At 54.2% G+C, this 20452-nt stretch overlaps 2 protein-coding genes across 2 annotated transcripts in view; one reads left to right on the top strand and one right to left on the bottom strand.

Annotated features, from left to right (window-relative positions):
- The window catches only part of LOXL2 (lysyl oxidase like 2), a 117245-nt gene extending 108869 nt beyond the window's left edge, over nucleotides 1-8376 (top strand). Inside the window, exons 12-14 of the mRNA XM_068973883.1 lie at nucleotides 881-1017; nucleotides 6075-6186; nucleotides 7425-8376. Of these exons, the coding sequence (XP_068829984.1) occupies nucleotides 881-1017; nucleotides 6075-6186; nucleotides 7425-7504 (329 nt within the window). The 3' untranslated portion in view covers nucleotides 7505-8376. The remainder of the gene's footprint in view (nucleotides 1-880; nucleotides 1018-6074; nucleotides 6187-7424) is intronic.
- Nucleotides 8377-9610: 1234 nt separating this feature from the next.
- On the bottom strand, nucleotides 9611-17859 carry R3HCC1 (R3H domain and coiled-coil containing 1). The gene is made up of 8 exons (XM_068973625.1): nucleotides 17733-17859; nucleotides 17272-17557; nucleotides 16718-16855; nucleotides 14635-15241; nucleotides 13626-13798; nucleotides 12468-12538; nucleotides 10839-10934; nucleotides 9611-9865 (listed from the first exon to the last, which is right to left on the bottom strand). The coding sequence occupies exons 1-8, from the start codon at nucleotides 17857-17859 to the stop codon at nucleotides 9729-9731; spliced, it is 1635 nt and encodes a 544-aa protein (XP_068829726.1). The 3' UTR covers nucleotides 9611-9728.
- Nucleotides 17860-20452: the final 2593 nt, after the last annotated feature.

Raw genomic sequence — 20452 nt, 5'->3', positions numbered from 1 at the left:
GTCCACTGGTGGGTCTCCCCTGTAAGGCTCAAACCCTTGAACCTGACACGCAGTCCCCTCCCACTCTGGCTACCACACTTTCTGTCTGTATCCAACATAGATACACAAGCCCCACAGGTTCTCACCTTCCAGTTCAAGCTCAAAGCCCCACTTTGAGGTTCCCAGACTCTCTTGACTGCCCCAGGCAGAGGCAGCACCCCACCCACACCCCCAGTCACTTCCATACCTGCATGGTGACCGCTGTGGGCGCATCTGCCATCCTGGCCTGACCGAGCTTTCTTAAGAGGAGACACGTGACTCTTCTCAGGGTAGCTGGGGTTTAGAGCAGTGCCCAGACTTGGCAGGCTCTCAGTAAATGGGTGCTAATTGTTAGTGGTTGATGTGGCCCTTGGCATGTCATGAAATCACCCAGCAGATGGGTTTTGAGCACCTACTGTGTGCCACACAAGGGGCTGACCCAGGACAGGTCAGAGAGATGGGTCAGACCGAGACCACATCCAAGAGCAGATGCCCTCGGGGAGACCAGATGACCCCGCATCGGGCTCAACAATAAACACCATAACTTACCCAGAATAGCACATGCTTCATTCCCAGGCTGCAGAACGGCCAGGGTGGGCCAGAGTGGCCCAGGAAGGCTTCGTGGAGGAGGACGCAGTGGGATGTGGATAGGGAATTGAGGGAGGATTCTACCAAAAGCAGAGCAGAGCAGGGATGGGCCGCCGAGCCCAGAGGCAGCCAAGGCTGTGGGCCTGGAGAAGGGAGAGATGCTGAAGGTGGGGTCTGGGGATGCCCCCCCACACTTAGCAGGGCCTTCATGAGGAGCACGGTGGAGGAACCGTGGGTGCCTGGTGACTTGGCTTCCCTCTGTCTCCACATGCAGACATCCAGAAGAGTTATGAGTGCGCCAACTTTGGTGAGCAGGGCATCACCATGGGCTGCTGGGACATGTACCGTCATGACATTGACTGCCAGTGGGTCGACATCACTGACGTGCCTCCTGGAGACTACCTGTTCCAGGTGAGCCGCGTAAGGGGCTCCAGGCCCCCTGCTGATGGGAGGAGGGGTCTCTGCCTGAGCAAATGGGTAGGCAGCTTCCTGCTGATGGTGCCCAGGCATGGAGGCTGGGCTGTCTAAAGGGCACAGAGTCCTGGACCTGGTACTTGCAAATCGAAGGGCATCTGCAGGCCAGATTGGTGCTCAGGCTAGGAATCTGTGCAGCCTCTAAGGCAGCCCACACTCCTTGTCTCTGGAGCGTTACTTGCACCTCCACCCCGGCTTCTCCCAGTGCCCTCCCTCAGGCTCTCTTGGCCTGTGCCGCCAGGGCTAAAAGCAGTCACACAAAGAGCCATTCACTCACAAATGTCTGTGACTTGCCTCTCCCAGAAATGTTTGCCTCATAGAAGAGGATCTGCAGAGGGGGCAGTGTTCAATGCAAAGAAATAAACCTATAATGGTAGATTGTTAGGTACTAGAGGCAGCCTGTCCAGTGACTATTTGTGCAATGACTTCCCAGGGCTTCTACGTACTCTGTCCAGGGGAAGGGCCACCCTGAGACAGGAACTAAGACGCATTGGCCTCCCACCTTTCTGCAAATAGCTGCAGGCCCCAGCCAGGGCCCAGGCTGGTGGGGGAACCCAGGGTCACCATATCCCCAGCGTCTCCCCTTCAGGCACACAGGCGCACTCCTGCCTGCGGACACTTCACCTTATTTTTCCCACATCTCCACCCATCTTGCTTTCAAGCTAGATCCTTGGGTGACCAGAAATGTGTCATTTTGTCTTGAAAGCTTTCCTAGACTAGGGCATTCAGCCAGCCCAGGGCCTGGCCACGGTCCCCACCTTATAGACAATCCTGGGAGGAACCAACACCTGCAGGGAAGTGACCACAGAGGGGTTCTGAAAGTTTCCCTGGTCAGTTTCAGAGACTGGTAATCAGACAGCCAAGCACTTTTCCACCCACAAGCCCAGAACCGCAGACTTGGAGAGGCCCAAGCGAAGAGCAGAGTGCTCTTTATTTAAAGAATCGGATATCCATGTCTCTGTACACGTACTTCAGTTTATGTTTGAGGTCTGCTATCCCTTTGCAAGGGGAATGTGTAGCGTCATGTATTTTGATAATGTCTTTTTAATAACTGTGACTCATTAAAGTCTTCCCAGATGGCCCAGTGGTAAAGAATCTGCCTGCCAATGCAAGAGATACAAGAGATGTGGGTTCAATCCCTGGGTTGGAAGATCCCCTGGAGTAGGAAATGGCAACCTACTCCAGTATTCTTGCCTGGAGAATCCCATGGACAGGGGAGCCTGGCGGGCTACAGTCTAGGAGGTCACAAAGAGACGGACATGACTGAGCATGCATGTACTTGTACACTGAAGATCAGTGGTGGGCCAGACCCTGGGATGGGCATAATCATTACCCACACTTCACAGCCAGCAGGGCCAGGTCATCTTCCCTTGGGATGGATGTGGAGCTTTCGACTTTCGAGAGTCCTGGCCTGGGAGTATTGGCCCTCTCCATTCCCATGTGGACCCAGGTGCAGGCCCCAGAAATGCTGCAGAAACAGGAGAAAGCTGGGTTGAGGAGGGGTTGGTGTTCCAGCCCAAGAGGCCAGTGCACAGAGGCTCAGAGGCAGGGTTCCCAGGGTTATTAGATCCCTAATTCCCACCATTGCCTGGATCCACAGCAGATCTTTTTGTTTTTCAACACAAAGCTGCCACTGTCACTTTATTTATTTTCTGTGTGTGTTTTTTAAGGTTTTAAAAATTGCGATATAACTGATTTGACCTATTAAACATAGGTGTCCAACGAGGTATAATTGATTTACAGTATTAGTTTCAGGTATCCAACACAGCAATTCAAAATTTTCCTAGATGATGCCCCATTTATAGTTATCAGAAAACTTTGGCTTAATTCTCTGTGCTTGCAGTAGTGTGCCCTTATAGTTTATTTCATACGTAGTGGTCTGTACCCCAGTCTGGCCTCTCCCCATTCCCCTCTCCCCACTGGTGACCACTAGCTTATGCTCTGTATCTGTGAGTCTGCTTCTTTTTTGTCACATTCACTGGTTTGTTGTGTTTTTTAGATTGCATAAATACGTGATAATATGCAGTATTTTTCTTTCCCTGACTTATTCCACTAAGCATAATACCCTCAAGTCCATCCATGTTATTGCAAATGGCAAAAATTCATTTTTTTTTTTTCTGGCTGAGTATTCCATTGTGTGTCTACATACATATACATCACATCTTTACCCATTCATCTGTTGATGGGCAGGTTGCTTCCACATGTTGGCTGTTGTAAATCACAGCAGGTCTCCTGCCTAAGGAACTAAAGCCACTGCCCACAGATCCCCAAGAGACTGAGGACCCCACATATGAGTCTGATGGAATTGTGGAGACCATTCATTTCCACTCTCACCCTTGCACCTGAGTGGGTCAAAAGGGCCCTAATAGTCCCCACTGCCCTCATGGTCACCCTGCAGGGACCCATGCTGGGGGCATGACTATCTGTGAGCAAAGGGCTGCCTGGGTCTTGGTGCAGGGGGTTTGTCTGTCCTTGGCTATGAGCCATGCATGGGCTGGTACATGGCACAACTAAGGTTGTCAGGCAGAAAACAGATCAAAGTAAGGCCACCCCAGAGCAGGACATTTTCCAGCCTTAGCTAGAGAAACAGAGTCACCATGGGACATAACCTAGAGCCCCCAGAATGCTCTGCACCGGCTAGGACTCAGGGCTGGAGACCCCCACTGACCTGTTTCCCATAGCATCTCTGGCAGGCCCAGCCAGCTTGCTAAAGGGTCACTGTTGTTACTGTTTAGTCACTAAGTCATGTCCAACTCTTTGTGACCCCATGGACTACAGCACACCAGACTTCCCTGTCCTTCACTATCTCCCAGAGTTTGCTCAAACTCATGTCCATTGAGTTGGTGATGCCATCCAACCATCTCATCCTCTGTCATCCCTTTTTCCTGCCCTCAGTCTTTCCCAGCATCAGGGACTTTTCCAATGAGTTGGTTCTTTGCATCTGGCGGCCAAGGTATTGGAGCTTCAGCTTCAGCATCAGTCCTTCCAATGAATATTCAGGGTTGATTTCCTTTAGGACTGACTGGTTTTATCCCCTTGCTGTCCAAGGGACTCTCAAGAGTCTTCTCCAGCACCACAGTTCAAAGCATCAATTCTTCAGCCCTCAACCTTCTTTATGGTCTGACTCTCAGCCCTGGAGGGAGAGGTCCTGAGGGCCCCAAGCCTATAGAATGCACCTTAACGAGCAGGCTGTCCCTCCCCCATCATATTGACCATGGGCGGCCCTGTCCCCCTTGCCTCCTTGGGGTCTTCCAGATGTGACAGGACCCTCGGAGAAAGCCTCATCTGTGTCCTCTGCACTTTCACCCACAGCCCCAGGCTCAGCTTCTGTCTCCTTACTTTCCTATTCCTTTATTTCCTCCTCTGGGCTCCTCACCACTAAATATCCCTTTTCTGTCTGCTCCCAGTTGTTTTTGTTGTTCAGTTGCCAAGTCGTGTCCAACTATTTGCTACCCAAAGAGCTGTAGCATGCCAGGCCTCCCAGTCCCTCACTATCTCCTGGAGTTTGCCCAAGTTGATGTCCATTGATTCGGTGATGCCATTCAACCATCTCATCCTCTGGCATCCCCTTCTCCCCCTGCCTTCAGGGTCTTTTCTAATGAGTCAGCCCTTTGAGTCAGGTGGCCAAAGTATTGGAGCTTCAGCATCAGTCCTTCCAATGAATATTCAGAGTTGATCTCCTTTAGGACTGACTGGTTTGATTTCCTTTTGGACTGACTGATTGATCTCCTTTAGGACTGACCAATCCCAGAAGCCCCCTCAAAAGAATTGTCCCTCCTGCTCCTGCTCCCCTGAGTGCCACCCTCTTACCTGGGATGACGCAGAGGAAGGGAGTACAAGGGGGAAATCTGCCCTGGTGAGGAGAAAGGGCTTGGGGACCCCCTAGAGCAGACCCGGACCCAGAGAACAGAAGGGCTGTGCCTAACGTCGCGCTGCCAGGAACAGTGTCATCTGCGGCGCCTGGGGCAGCCCTCTGCTGACTCCCCACAGTGTCCAGTCCTGGTCCCCATGCCCTCCCAGCAAGTCCTGCTCCCCGCTCCCTTCTGGCTCTCTCAGCAGCTGTTTCATGGTCTCCTCAGGCCTCAGCTCCTGCTTCTCTACTAACCTCAAACCTCTCTGGCACCCAGGAGAGGGTAACCCCTTTTTGAAGGCCTGCCTGGGTTGGGAAAATCCCCTGGAAAAGGAAATGGCTCCCTACTCCAGTATTTTTGCCTGGAGAATCCCATGGACAGAGGAACCTGGTGGGCTTCAATCCATGGGGTCACAAAGAGTCGGACAAAAGATTGATTAACAATCTTTTTTTTTTAAATACTTTTTATTCTGTATTAGGGTATGTGCTATGCGTTGGTTAGTTGCTTGGTCATGTCCAACTCTTTGCGACCCCATGGATTGTAGCCCGCCAGTCTCCTGTGACCACGGGGATTCTCCAGGCAAGAATACTAGAGTGGATTGTCATGCCCTCCTTGTACTGGAGTATAGCCAATTAGCAAACAGTGTAGTGATAGTTTCAGCTGAACAGTGAAGAGATTCAACCACACATATACATGTATCCATTCACCCGCAAACCCCCCTCCCAGCCAGGCTGCCACATACCATGGAGCACAGCTCACCGTGCTGTACAGTAGGTCCTTGTTGGTTATGCATTTTAAGTATATACATGTCCATCCCAAACTCGCTAACTATCCCTTGCCCACACCTGAAGGCTTACTCTTGGTAGGAGTGTGTGTGTGTGTGTGTGTGTGTGTGTGTGTGTGTGTGTGTGAGTGAGTGAGGTGCATGGAGGTCTCCTCCAGGTCTCCCCTCTGCCTCCCTGGCCTCGCCTCTGGCCAGTCCTGCACCCTTCCCTCTGCTCTGGGAACAAAACACCGGCCATGCTGTGCTCTGTCCCGTTAGCTCAGCCCGGCTCTGGAGGCAGGCCTGGTCTCAGCATCGCAGCCAGGCCTAGGATGAAGGGTGGCCGAGGCAGGACCCCCTCTGACCTGACTCTCCCCCAGGTTGTCATCAATCCCAACTACGAGGTGGCGGAGTCTGACTACACCAACAACATCATGAAGTGCAGGACCCGGTACGACGGCCACCGCATCTGGATGTACAATTGTCACATAGGTAAGGCCCGGGGCCCTGCTGGGGAGCACTGCGCCCCTGGGCCGCCCTCCTCAGCCCTCCTCCAGGATGGGGAGCACTGTGCCCCCGACTGTGCCCCCGGGCCGCCCTCCTCAGCCCTCCTCCAGGATGGGGAGCACTGCACCCCCGGGCCGCCCTCCTCAGCCCACCTCCAGGATGGGGAGCACTGCGCCCCCGGGCCGCCCTCCTCAGCCCTCCTCCAGGATGGGGAGCACTGCGCCCCCAGGCTGCCCCTCCTCAGCCCACCTCCAGGATGGGGAGCACTGTGCCCCCAGGCCGCCCTCCTCAGCCCTCCTCCAGGATGGGGAGCACTGCGCCCCCAGGCTGCCCCTCCTCAGCCCACCTCCAGGATGGGGAGCACTGTGCCCCCAGGCCGCCCTCCTCAGCCCTCCTCCAGGATGGGGAGACTGCGCCCCCGGGCCGCCCTCCTCAGCCCTCCTCCAGGATGGGGAGCACTGCGCCCCCAGGCTGCCCCTCCTCAGCCCACCTCCAGGATGGGGAGCACTGTGCCCCCAGGCCGCCCTCCTCAGCCCTCCTCCAGGAGACAGGCGGGAGCTGCCCCACTTTCTCCAGGAAACAGCGCACCTTCCTAAGCTGGGTAAAGACCTTGGGGGTGGGGGGAGCCAGTCTCGCGTTTCCACACACGGGAAGGACATGGTGAACACACAGGCCTGGATGAAGATGGGGTTTTCACTGCCAGCACTGGCTGAGGCAAGAGAATGGGACAGAAATGGGCCGGCCCAGCACAGACCCCAAAGCTATTTAAGGGCTGGTGAAGCTGAGGCCACCACCTCATTATACGTGAGACCACAAAAACGTGGGCGTCGGCAGTTTGTGGGCTGTGTGTGTCGTTTTCCTGTCGAGCTCTAGCCGCCACCATGGCTTCTGGCCACCAATGAAGAAGCTTTTCCCTGCATTATACAACCTGGGTTCCAAAAGGGGAGGCTGGGCTTTCTCCTCCACTGGCAAAGTGATGGCCTTGCTTTCGGCGGAGGTAAAAACTAACAGCATTAGATTAAGTCACTCCTTCAGCCGACTCTGCCAGGGCAGCTGACATGAGCCTGGCCCTACAGATGGCCAGCACCTGTCACTGCCCTGCTGGCATCACACACAGGTGGCCCTGCAGGCCGCCTGGGGAGGATGGGGTGGCTCCAGCTCTGGGGGGGAGACTTGTGCATCTGGTTTGCCCAACACTATCTCTCTGATGCCTGTTCCCCCAGGTGGTTCCTTCAGTGAAGAGACGGAAAAAAAGTTTGAGCACTTCAGTGGACTCATAAATAACCAGGTCTCCACGCGGTAAAGTGGCAACATGGTCACCTCCTGCCTTCGGGCCACGGGCATCTTCCCCAACAACTGCAGTCTGACCGGATATCACCCTGCTCCCCCTCATCCAGCCCGGCCCTGCCCGTCTCGGCCCCCTGCAGCCCTCGGCCAAGCTCAGGAGGAAGGCAAGGAAGGCGTGTTCCTGACACCCGCAGCCTGGGACAGCTTCCAGGGCTGGGGCTCGTCCATGGGTCTGTGGGGAGCAGCGCCAACCAAGAGCCATCCTAGCTGGGACCATGAGTGCACAGGTGGTTGGCTGCTTGTCCCATCCAAGGCATGGTCCACTTCGAGCCTCACCACCTGCCCAGCTCACCACAGATAACATGGGACCATTTTCTTCTCAAGTTACATGTTGGCAACGTGGGTTAGCAACCCAAGGAGGTCAGGCTGAATCCCACTTCCCCTCCTCTTAGGTTGTTTCCAGCCACCCTGAATATCTAGACTTCTCTTCCAATTAAATGACCTGCCTCTACTCTGTTTATTCTATTCACACGTATAAGTAATGCTGCCAACCGTCTTCTGATCCAGTGAGCTCAGAGATGGTGCTTCTCTTGCCCCCAGACACCTACACCCCTGTGCCCTCCTATTTTTCAAGATACTATAATTATATTCTATTTTCACAGACTTTGAAACACAAAGTAATTTAGTGGCATTTCATATCGGGCATCTGGGCCTTTGAACGTAGAGCTCAAAAGAAAAACCAGCCCACCTGTGTAAGTGACGCCTCTGTCTGTCCTTCTAATTCTGTGGGTAACTGATTCAACGGTGCTAGAACCAGGGTTCTGGGTGAGGAGGACGCTCACCGATCGCCATGTGTCATCACGGACACTTACACATACTTGAAACTCCGAATAAAAGATTTATGACCTGCAGGTGTGTTTCATTTGGGCCTCTGCATGCAGCCCCTAAGCCACAGGGCTCCTTTCCCCAGTCGCAGCCAGGGAGCTGCACACCCTTACAGGTTCTCTCTTGTAGGGACGTGGGTTCGACACCTCCCGTCCGGCATTGGCTACAGGTTGGTGTTTAGTCCCTAAGTTGTGTCTGACTCTTTCGCAACCCCAGGGGCTGTAGCCCACCAGGCTCCTCTGTCCATGGGATTTCCCAGGCAAGAATACTGGAGTGGGTTGCCATTTCCTCTTCCAGGAGATCTTCCTGACCCAGGGATCAAACCTGCATCTGCTGGGCTGCAGGCAAGTTCTTTACCACTGAACCATCACAGAGGCCTCCTTCAGTTCACACCACAGAGGACGGGCCTCAGCCTTTCTTCGGCTCTTGTCTTTTAGGGAAATGTGTTAGGGGCACCATGGTTGCGTGAGGATCAGATGGGACATCCAGCCTTCAGCCTCAGGAAATTTCCTCAAAGGGCAGCACCTGGGCTGGTCTCTGGTGGAAGGACGATGAAGCAGATCAGGGCCCCACGCTCTTCCCCGAGGTGCAGTGAGGGTGGACCCTGAGTCCCCGGGGCACAGTGAGAGTGAACCCCAATCCAGCCAGGCCTGGGGCTCCCTCTGCGTCACAGTGGGCTGCGGCCCAGCAAACCGAGGGGTCCATGATGACCTCAGAGGGCCAGGATCGTCACCAGCTCCACTCAAACCAGAAAGACCAGTGTACTGGGACCCTGTCCTCACAAAGCTGCCCTCCCACCCATTCCTGTGAGGGGAAGGGACTCAGAGGGCATTTCAGATTTCACCTCGAGGCGAGTTCATGTTTATTTCTACAGGGACCCCTGTGTAACCCACACCACTGGTAACACTAGGGCCAGTACCCGGCAGAGGCAGGGGGTGTCTCAGCATGGCCAATAGCCCAGAGTTGCTCTGGGGGAGACTGGGCATATGTCACACAACAGGTGCAACCTACCCCCACAAACTGGGCAGGCTCTGCTCAAAAATGCCTTGGAGGCCCAGCTGGTTTGAGGTCAGTCACTTAAAGCAACCAGCGTCTTCAGCAGCCCTAGGTCTCCAATGGGAGGCGAACAGCGCCCCCTAGTGTTCCACTGCAGACCATTACATTTTGAAGCAATCATGTTACAATTCTTTAATTTTTATTTTTTACTCAGCTTCAGAAACTAGACCAAACTAAAGCCCACCACGCCGCATAGCGATGCTCCAAGGATGGCTCAGGGCTGTCCCGGTGTGTGTAAAGGCTTGTGGTGTTGGGGCCCGAGCTGGGTTGGGGAGCTCGATTCAGGCGGGCTGGGCCTCTCAGGGCCTCAGAACAGCAGGAGGCTCCACTGTAGGCCGCTCCTTCTTTCTGTGTTGGAGCCCCAGGGCCCGGGCCACCAGCCTCCGGGCCACAGCTGTATTTGTCTGTGGTCTCTCCTTTGCCAGATGCAGGAGCTCTGAAAGGAAAGCCCCATGGGGTGCGGACTTGAATTCAAGGCCGTGGCCTCTCCTCCCAGCGACACAGCAGCCTCGGAGGCAGTTAGAGCCCACCCCTGAGGCCTGGCTGCACCCCACTGTGGCCTGATGCTGGTGAGAGGGGCCACCGAGGGCTCCTGGCCCTGACGTGGGGTCCTGACTTACTCTGCCACCTCTCCGCGCCCTCCCTGTTTCTCCTTCTGTCGGGGGTGGGGGGTGGCGTTAATCCTGTCCACCTCCCTCCCTTGCAGGGGCCCTTTGAGAGGGCAGGCAGACCAGAAAGGAACAGCTGGAGCTCTTGGATCAACAGACAGGATGTTTATCATCCCTAAGAAGTCTGGGACAAAGACCATGTAATCCACAAGAACGTGGATGGCCTCAGCAGGCTTCTCCAAGCCAGTTCTGCCAGCCAGCCACTGCTCTACAGCCGTGGGAAACTGGCCCCTAAAGACCCTCGTGCTCCCTGGAAGGAGGAGAGTAAAGGGGAGGAGCCATCATTTACGTGGCACCTTCTGTGTGCCTCTCACCACTGCGGGGGCCCGTCCGCCAGGCTCTCTCATTCACTCTAACGCTTATCTCACAGAGAAAGGGACCGACTCACATACATCCAGGGACTTGCTCAAGGCCAGTGTAAGGAAGTGCCAGTGCCAGGGTCACACCAAAGCCCAAGCTCTGTATACCTTACAGCAAAGCATGGCTTCCCCGGCTGGACACAAAGACCAAGCTTCCCCTCTGCACCCCAAACCAGACTCCCAAGAGGTGTGAATGGAGGGCAAGCCTGGGACAGGGCAGCTGGAAGACAGCTCTCCTGATAGGCCCCCTGGGTTGGGCGAGGACCACCCCATGGGTCCCTGCAGCCCAGGGGCCAGAAAGCAGAGAACTTTAGAGGGAAGTGAATCAGAGGGCAGACCCACACTCGAGCCGCCCACCCACCCAGACCACCGGCTCCCTTACTTGGCCTCTGCAGGGCCTTCAGCTTGGACTGCCTGGCTCCCTGCGTCAGGGGCCGGATCTTCAGTGTGGAGAAATCCCTGGTCAGGGCCTCAGCAGCTAAGGAAAGAAAGCAGGTCTGGAGCCATCCACATTTCCTGCTGAGGCCTCAGGACCCAGGAACACACATGTCACCCCAAAGCCCAAGCAGCCGCTTCTGACACCCATCCAAACCACCCATCTAAAGCTCAGGGACCGGACTGCCCCATCAGCTCGCCCCTCGACTGGAGCTCGCAGGTCTGCACAGGGCTGCCATGCTCTCAGATGGAGGGCCCATGCCCCAACTTCTACCCTCCTGCCCTGGGGGGGTGGGGGGGGGGGGTAGGCAGGAGCCACATGGTGAGCCTGTGGTTCTGACATCAGCAGAGGTAGGCCCCAGCCTTCCAAAGCCCGGGAGCTTAAAACAAATACCACCACCACCATCACCACCCTGCCCCGACTCAAGACCCTCCCAGGGTGCATGCTCTCATTGCCTCAGGCTGTGCTGGGCCCTGGGGCACTCGGGCCACTTACAGCTGGGAGGGACCTCAGACCCAAACCATCATACAGATGAGGCCAGGACATGAGGAAGCTGAGCAGGCCTACCCCTGGCTCCTGGCCAGCTTGGCAGAGCCCAGAAGGCGGCCATGGTCATGCCAAGCCCACTGCTAATCCCTTCCAAGGGCCGGGAGGGCCTCCCCCAGCCCCCACCTTCAGTGGCTCCCTCTCTGGGGCTGAAGCCCCCACCTGGCCCCAATCCTCTTGCTGCCCGGACACTGCCCCCCGTCCCTAAAAGCTCAGGCTCTCCTGAAGACTGGGCCACACCAGCCATGGTCACTCCCCACTCTGTGTTCAGAGCCCGTGGTTGTGAGAAGCCCAGTCAAGGGGGGGCCGGGGACTGACTCTTTATAAATATACACAAACTGTGCAGTGGTGCGGCAGGGGAAGTACAGGAAAGTGCTGAGAGGGAAGTCCAGCACTGGAATGACAGCCAGGAGACTACCTGGCCTCCCCAGCCTTGACGACTGATGAGAGGCTTCATAACCTTGATCGGAAACTGACATCGGGGAACTCAGTCTCTCCATCTGTAAAATGGAGTCATCTCACCTATCTCCTGAAGCTCTAATCTAAACGGAATGAGAACACATCTGCTCAAACCATAGGAACCTGTCAGTACTTTAATGCTTTTTTTTTTTCTGGCTGTGCCACATGGCATGTGGGATCTTAGTTCCCTGATCAGGGATTGAACCCATGCCCTATGCATTAAAGCCTGGAGTCTTAACCACTCAACTACCAGGAAAGTCCCACCAGTATCTGAATGTTTTTGACCTGTAAAAATGGCACCTTCACATGCTTTCATTTAGGATGTGGAGGTCACCCAAATCTGAAACCTATGAACTCAAGAAGCAACGATGAAGAGGTGTGAGCTTCCTGGCCCAGTGCCCACTCCGCCCCTCTGGACTTCCCGATTAGGTGGCTGGGAGCCACTCTGCCAGTCCATCAGCTTAGGGCAGCCTACACCCTGATCTGGGGGATCCTCACCCCAGAAAACGAGGCTCCCTCCCTTCCAAACAGCAGTGAGAGGAGGAGCCAGGCCACCATGCACTGCCTTACCTGAAGCTGGGCAGGGGAAGACGCCGAGTGCATGCGTGTCGTCCACCCACTGGATCTTGAACCCCTTCTCTCTGTGCCGGGGACAAGACAGAGTGACGGGGAGAGTGAACGCGGAAAACCCCTCCTGCTGCAGGAAGACCCTCCCCCCTCCAGTCCTCAAATACTCCAAGCCCAAGACAAGTTCATCTCCTCTAGGAAGGAGACGACCATCGGGGACAGATTTTCCCTGAAGACCATACGACAACTTCAGAAAGGCAGGCCCCACCTCTGAGATCTGGTGGGCCCCCAACTCCTAGAACTGAGGAAGTCAGGACTCAAAGCTTGTAGAGCACAAGGCCAAGGGCGAAGAGGGCCCCTCACAGACGTGGTCACCCCAGGCCAAGGGCGTAGGATTTGAGGCTGGAGACAAAGGGCTTCATGCTGAGGACAGGACTTGATACGACAAGCATGTCAGTGAAACTGCCCTGACTTTCTTCCTGACACTTGGGAAGGCACTCCTGAGTCTGGGGCCTGTGGGAGACCAAAGCAGTCTTGGAGCCTGGGGCTCCTCTGTGGATGAGGAAGCCTCCAATGGCCCTGGTCTGGCCCAGCCCTAGAAGGGGGACCGGAGGAAAGAAAACAAGCATGGAGAAAAAGAAAGAAAGGAGAAAAGACTGGATTTGGATCCAAGGAATCTGGGGATACGGGAGAAGTCTTTTTTCACTTTTTCTCACTTTTTCTCCCCTCTCCAGCAGACTCTGTCCCAGAGCTACTTAAGCCCCGTTCATCCAGGAAAGAGCTCCTCTATGGAGGTGGCCCTCCATCTGTCGACTCTCCAACTGGGCGGCAGGCCGTGAAGCAGGGGGAGGCAGTGGGCCCACAGGGTCGTGGCTGGCATGTGGGCGTGCTGGGAGCCAGGCTGGAGGTCTTGAGCCTCCAAAAGCTGTCCACAACTGAAAACTCAGCTGTCTTCCTCCTCCGCACAGTCACGGCCAGCAAGCTGAATTGCCCGGGAGCATGGCACCCAGAGCAACCACACCTACTTTCTGCCTTTCTTTCTAGGCACTGAAGGAGGGGCAGGCAAGCGTCCCCCACACAAAGCCCGGTCCTAGCTCCTCTCCAGAAAGAAAGCACTCTGCCCACCCACCATCCCCACCCCAAAGCCTCTCCAGCACTCACTGGAACTCAGAGAAGGTAGCCAGCAGGTCCTCAGTCTTGAGCACCGGCTCAAAGTCATAGATCTCCACCACGTGCGCAAAATCCTTCTCTCCAGGCAGCTCGTCTACAAAGGATGATGTGTCCACGTGGATCTTCTCTACCTGAATCTCCTTCTGGGTCAGATTGTTCGTTATCTGGGAGAGATCAGACCCTTTAGTGAGGGGAGCTTGGATACACCAGACTGAGTGAGTGCTCTCAAAACCCACGCTGAGTCCCACAGGCTTCTGCATTGACACGGAGGTGAGCACCCCAGACAGGAGTCTGGGAAAGATAGCAGTATGGCAGACTGGGCCACGAGATGGAGGAGTATGTTTTAGGGGAGTCCCCGCTGGGTGACTGACACTAACGCACTTTGTGTTTCACAAAATCCCCAAAACTCTATTCCGTAGGCCCACTTTACAGATGGATAAACTAAGCCAAAGAATTAAGTAATTCCTCCTCAAGTTACTGTCAGTAAGAGGTGGAGCTAGGCAAGCCCAGGATCTTTCCTTTTCTCATTAACAAAGTGATGATGAGCAAGGCTTTCTGTTGTCCTTCATCTGTAAAATAGCGATACAGGCTGCCTGCCCTCCTAACTGACACCGCAGCCAGGCTCAGGGACAGACACACGGTTCTAAGGACAAGAGATTTGTAAGACAAAGCTTCAGGCAGAAGAGTGATTTTCATGACCAGTGTCTGTAGTGTGTTCTGAAGCACTGTGTTCCCTTGGGAAGTGTGTATTAGCACCTGCTCTTTTTTTCAGAAGAAGAAACTGAAACTTAGAAAAGCCAAATAACCTGGTTGAGGTGGGATCCAATCCACACCACTGACCCCAGATCCTGAGCCTCCTGCCCTCTGAGTACTGGTCTCCTAAGGGACCGCTATCACTCAACACCCGCACCCCCATACACCTTGACCCTCCGCCCCATCCACCCTCGACTACACCCACCTCACTTCCACCCTCCCTTTTCCGGCTTAAGAGCCTCATCACCTCCTGCAGCAATTCACTGAAATCGTCCTCAGGGCAGCTGCCTGGCCCCTCCTCTTCCACCTCTTCCTCTTCTACTTCCTCCTCTGCTGCCAGGCTCCTCTCCAGCTCAGTCCCATTTCCCTCCTCCAAGTCCAGCTGCAGCACGTGCTCCAGCTGTGCAGCTAACTCCGACCTGTCTCCAGTCCCTGCGTGGCTCTCATGCCCTGAGGGTTCAGCAGCCAATGGGTCTGGCAGCGACTCTTTCTCACAGCCTTGACCAGGGCCTTTTTGGTCCTCTGTTGCCTGAGTCACCGACACGGGAAGTTCCTGATCGGCAGTGGGGTTCCCAGCACCAGTATCTCCTGGTTCTTCCGAGAGCCCGCCAGCTGGAGCATCTCCCTGGAGCTCTGCAGGAGCGGGCAGCACTCCTTCTTCCTGCTGGCGCAGCACCCGGGGCACATACAAGGCCTGGTCCGGCTTGCGTCCACGATGCCACCGGCCGGCCCTCACCCCTCGGGGACCAGCAGCCGCTCCCTGACTTGCGGTGGGCTTCCGAGGACCTCGGTACTTGCTAGGGTGGGAGGCAGGAGGGCGGCAGGGGCCAGAGAATCCGTCTGAACTGGGTAACCTGGAGTAGGAGCAGGCACTGATCAGAGCGGTGATTGAGCCCCAGGGAGAATGGTTTATTGGAGTTATCTGCCATTCAGGCCTGAGGCTCTTGAGTCAGCCTCAGGCAAAAACCGAAGCCACAATGACCCTGGAAAACAACTTAATGAGCCATCAGAGGGGATGCCCTGAACAAGCACAAAGCGCCAACTCTTCCTCTAGTGTTGCAAACCAACTGTGAGACAGCTGAGTCCACTTGCTACAGGGTGTGGTAATTAGCATTCAGAAACTATGTTATTAGAAAAGTATGTAACTTTAAGTCTGTGTGTCTGTTTTGTAAGTAAGTTCATTTGTATCATTTCTTTTTAGATTCCACATATAAGGGCTATCACATGACATTTCTCCTTCTCTGCCTTACTTCCCTCTGTAGGACAATCTGTGTGTGTGTGTTAGTAGCTCAGCTGTGACTGACTCTTTGCGGCCCCATGGACTGTGGCCCACCAGGCTCCTCTGTCCATGAGATTTTCCAGGCAAGAATACTGGAGTGGGTTGCCGTTTCCTACTCCAGGGGATCCTCCCGACTCAAGGGTCGGACCCACTTCTGTATTGCAGACAGATCATGTCCCACTCTTTGCGACCCCATCCCATTATCAGCCATTCAAAACAATGAAGCAACACCATTCGCAGTAATGTGGATGACAATCTCTAGGCCCATCTATGTGGCTGCAAATGGCATTATTTCATTCTTTTGAATGGCTGATAACGGGATGGGGTCACAGAGTCTGACATGACTGAAGGGACTTAGCACACATACACACACACACACAATGGGATGAGTGGAAGGGATAGTTAGGAAGCTTGGAATGGACATGTACACACTGCTATATTTTAAATGGATAACCAACAAGGACCTACTGTATAGCATGCACCACTCCACTCAGTGTTATGTGTTAGCCTGGATGGGAGAGGAGTTTAGGGGAGAATGGATACATGTATATGTGTGGTTGAGTCCCTTTGCTGTTCACCTGAAACTATCACAATATTGTTAATTGGCTGCACCCCAACACAAAACAAAAAGTTTAAAACAGATCAAAAAAAAGAGAAAAGCATGTAACTTTAAAGGCTAGGATTATAGACATTATGATAAGATCCTTCGAGATGTGCATGGAGACAGGTGAGCGAATTGCTAGATGAGCTTTCACGTTCATGGCCTCTGCAGGGCCCAAGCTCCCTGAGAGCAATGCTGAGTGGACATCCCCACTATTTAAACAGCCCTCTCTCTTTTGGCCCAACGTGCATAAGCTGAGTTTGCTAAAGGAACTCCATCAACAATGCACCTCTACTCCCCTGCTGAGCAGAAGGCAGCACTGACTCTAAGCAACTGAGGCTGAGGAGAGAAGGGGTCACCCAGCCCTGATTCCCTCCGAGGCTGACCAGCTCACCAGACCACCCCCAGGGGAAAACCAACGAGGGGCCTCCCAGGCGGCAGGAAACACACCTGATGTCCAGGTGACAGATGACTGTCCTCCTTCTCCAGCCCTCTCCAACAGAGAAGCTGCTCAAAAGGTCAAAATTCTCTGCTGTCCTGTGGATCAGGTACCGGAGCCGACTGGAGAGTGGGGGAAAGAGGAGGACCCTGGGGAGGGATGGGAAGGAGAGCAGAGCAGGAGCTCCAGGAGCAGCCCCCAGGCCTGACCCCCACGGAGTCCACTCCTGGTTTAACGGTGGCTTGAACCTAGGCTCGCTCTGCCCCCTGGGGTCCCAGGTTGACTGCAGTGGACCTGCCCATAGAGGGTATGACGGGGAACTACTTGGCCCCATCCTCCTTCCAGGGATGGGCTGTTCCATCTCAGGCGATGCTTGGTGTCACCCAGGAAAGATGCAGCGGGGAGAGGCCTGACAGCAGATTATGAGACCTAAAGGCCAAGATCAGAGCGAGTAGCGAGCCTAGTTACTTTAGATGCACCATTGGACAAAAACGGGCAAGGAGGCTAGGGGCGGAACACTGCTCTTCCCAGCGGCAGAACGAGCACCACCCTCACAACGGCTTACTTTGACAGCTGCTTCTGCAGCAGGAAGCGGTCCAGTTCCTCCCGGATGCGCTGCACGAAGTCATTCTCGGCTGTGGAGAGGAAGACGCCGTCCAAGCAGAGAAGGGCCAGGGTGACAGGTGGGAGAGCCTGCGGGGCAACCGACACCGCCGCGATCAGAGCACAGAACCCGGGCCCTTCCACGACCGAGGACACGGTCTCTCCTCCGATCGGAGACGGGCCGGGCTCCGAGGAGGGTAAGGCTCGTGCCCAGGGCCCCCGGCAGGGCCGTGGTGGGGCAGGGAGGGGTCACCCGGCCCCCGATGCGGTCGCTCTCGCCGTCCCCAGGTCCGCGCCCTGCTGCCTCCGGCCCGATCCGCGGGCGCGATCGATCGTTCCCGGCCCGGGAGCGAAAGGCCAGGGAGGAGCACAGGCTGACCGTGAGCGATCAGAGCGACCTGCCCTGAGGTCCGCCCGCCGCACTCTCCGCGGCCGCCCCGCGCGTCGCCGCCGCAGCTCTTGGGTCCCCAGAAGCCTGCGCGCCCCTGAGCCCCGGAACCACCCGGGCCTCGCGGAGCTGCAGCGCCACCGCGCGGCCCGGGGGAGGCATCACCCCCAATGGCAAAGGGGCGTTCTTTCTTGCTTCTTTTTGCCACTGAGACCACAGGTCACCTGAGCAGGGATATTCCCCACCCAGGGATCGAACCGTGTGTCCTGAGTCTCCTGCATTGGCAGGCGGATTCCTTACCACTGAGTCACCTGGGAAACCCTACACTGTCTCCTAGGATCAATTAAATTTGGGAAATCGTTTGGAGTGGCTCCTACATGCTAGGTCATGGGGATACCAGGTTTTACAGTTCATTGATCCCCTCCCTAGGGACGTCAAAGAGGGATACATAGAAAGTTTCTGGACACCAAGAATTTCATCGCCCTTTGGCCCTTATCGATGGAAGCTGCAAAGAGGTCCAACTCACAGCACAGCGTCCCTGACAAAGTATACTAGCCTATGGATAACAGGGCTGGGTAGCCACTAGAATGGTGGTTTGCAGAACTTGTTACATCTAAAAGTAACTCCAGCACTTGCCTTAAATAGGGCTTGAAATTCATGTCATCAGACAGCCATGAGATGGCTTATTATAATCAAGGGGACCAGGGCTGAAATCCTCCTCTTCCCTGGAAGGTGCTGAAATGTAAGCCTTCGATCATCTGGAAACAAGCAGGGCCCTGAGTTATTAAAAACCCAGGTTTTAGTACAGGGGTGGGACAGTCTGAGTGGGCCCTGCAATAGGATACAAGAAAGGTCACAAGGAGGCTGACCCTTAAAAGGCCGGCTGGGAGAAGTTGGGAACAGGACAATGAAGAAAAACAAAGATGCATTTTGCTCTCTTGCAGTTTTTCCCAGAGTATTTCTTTTAACAGATGGTGGGATTATATCTTTTTATATATTACATTTACAAAAACTATTGGGATATATTATATTTACAAAAACTATCTTTCCAGATAGTTTTTCAAGAATAAAAAGAATCGAGACTTCCCTGGTTGTCCAGTGGTTAAGAATTTGCCTGCCAATGCAGGGGATACGGTTTTGATCTCTGGTCCAGGAAGATTCACATGCCTTGAGGCAGCTAAGCCAGTGGGCCACAACTCTCACACCTGTGCCCTAGAACCTGTGCTTGGCAATAAGACAAGTCACTGAAACGAGAAGCCCTCAGACTGCAACAAACAGTAGCCCCACTTGACACAATTAGAGAAAAACCTGTGCACAGCAATGAAGACCCCGTGTAACTAAAAATAAATAAAAATTTTTTAAAAGAATAAAAAGGATATAAAATAGAGACAACACCAAGTGCAAAGAGAACTCAAGGAGGTGAGTCATGAGTATCCTTTGGGGGCCTGGTTGTTAAGAGGAGATTCTGAAGGCCTGCCCCTGCCCCAGTCTCAGGCCTGGAGGGGCATCCAGTCCCTGGGGGGTGGAGGGCAAAAATACAGCAAGAAGAACAGGGACACCCATTTGGACTCTGACTCCACCAGCCCCACCCACACTCCACACTGGCTTAACTGAAGTGGAATCAGACAGGCCTGAGAGAACACTGAGGGGCCACACAACGGTCCCGTTTATCCGACCAGGCTTCCATGATGGGAAGTGTGAGGCTGGGAGGCACGCCCATTTTGCACACATGACCCAGAAGGAATATGCATGCTAACTTAGAAAACAAAGGCTCAGCGTTCCCTGTTGGCTCAGTGGTAAAAAAATCCGCCTGCTAATGCCAGAGACATGGGTTCTATCCCTGACCCTGGAAGATGCCACATACCATGGAGCAACCATGCCCGTGCACCACAGCTACTGAGCCTGTGCTCTAGAGCCCGTGCTCCTGAATGAGAAGCCCATGACTCACCTCCTTGAGTTCTCTTTGCACTTGCTTTTGTCTTGATGCTATAATTAGAGAGTAGCACCACTCTCCGCAACTAGAGAAAAACCCACGCAGCAACAAAGACTCAGCACAGCCAAAAATTAAAAAAAAAAAAAGAAAGAAAAGGACTAACCTTCTCAATAAAGTGGCCATCTCTCCCCCACAATGAAGGAACCAACCAAAACCCCAAGATACAGGCTATACCCCTACCTCTTTAGAGCTGGTCCGTGACAGAGGATTTCAACACATTCAGAGAGACTCAAACAAGGAGACTCTCAGAGGAGGCTGCCCGTGAATGCAGTTTTCACTACACACTCTTCAGATAAGTTGGAAGCTGAAAAGAAAAAAAAGAATTAGCACAAAGGCCTCCACTTGCGGGTGGAGGTTACCAAAAGATGCCAAGATAAATGGGGAAGGGAATCAAAGTGCATCTACCCACAGGACTGGGGGACAAATACCAGATGAGCACTGAATGGTCCCCAGTCAGAGACAAACAGAACAAAAAGCAGCAGGGTATGCAAATTTTCTACAGCAAAAACAAAAAGTTAAAAAAGCATCATAGAAAAAAGAGGATAACAGTACATGGGAAAGTTCTCTTGTAAAAAAAAGAGAAGACATTTCCGTTAGTAACTACTGCATGTTCTCAAGGAACTCAAAGAAAGTCTGATTTTCATGTCACGATGGAAAAACCAACAGAATGTCAGGAGTGTGGACTGTCAGAGGCATGGAAAGATAAAAGAGGCAATCATGTTCATCACAGAGGCAACAAAAAATGCAGTCAACAAAGCTGAA

The sequence above is a fragment of the Capricornis sumatraensis genome, chromosome 6 (genome assembly GCF_032405125.1).
Source record: "Capricornis sumatraensis isolate serow.1 chromosome 6, serow.2, whole genome shotgun sequence".
Taxonomy (NCBI): domain Eukaryota; kingdom Metazoa; phylum Chordata; class Mammalia; order Artiodactyla; family Bovidae; genus Capricornis; species Capricornis sumatraensis.
The sequence above is the reverse complement of the archived record's forward strand: the minus strand, read 5'-3'. Positions and strand labels throughout refer to the sequence as shown.

Coding starts and splice junctions, on each gene's coding strand:
- R3HCC1 (XM_068973625.1), bottom strand. CDS start 17,859: ATGCCTCCCCCGGGCCGCGCGGTGGCGCTGCAGCTCCGCGAGGCCCGG. Junction 17,558..17,732: donor GCGCGGGGCGGCCGCGGAGA/GTGCGGCGGGCG, acceptor GGGCCGGGTGAC/CCCTCCCTGCCCCACCACGG. Junction 9,866..10,838: donor GAAGGCCCTGCAGAGGCCAA/GTAAGGGAGCCG, acceptor CTTTCCTTTCAG/AGCTCCTGCATCTGGCAAAG.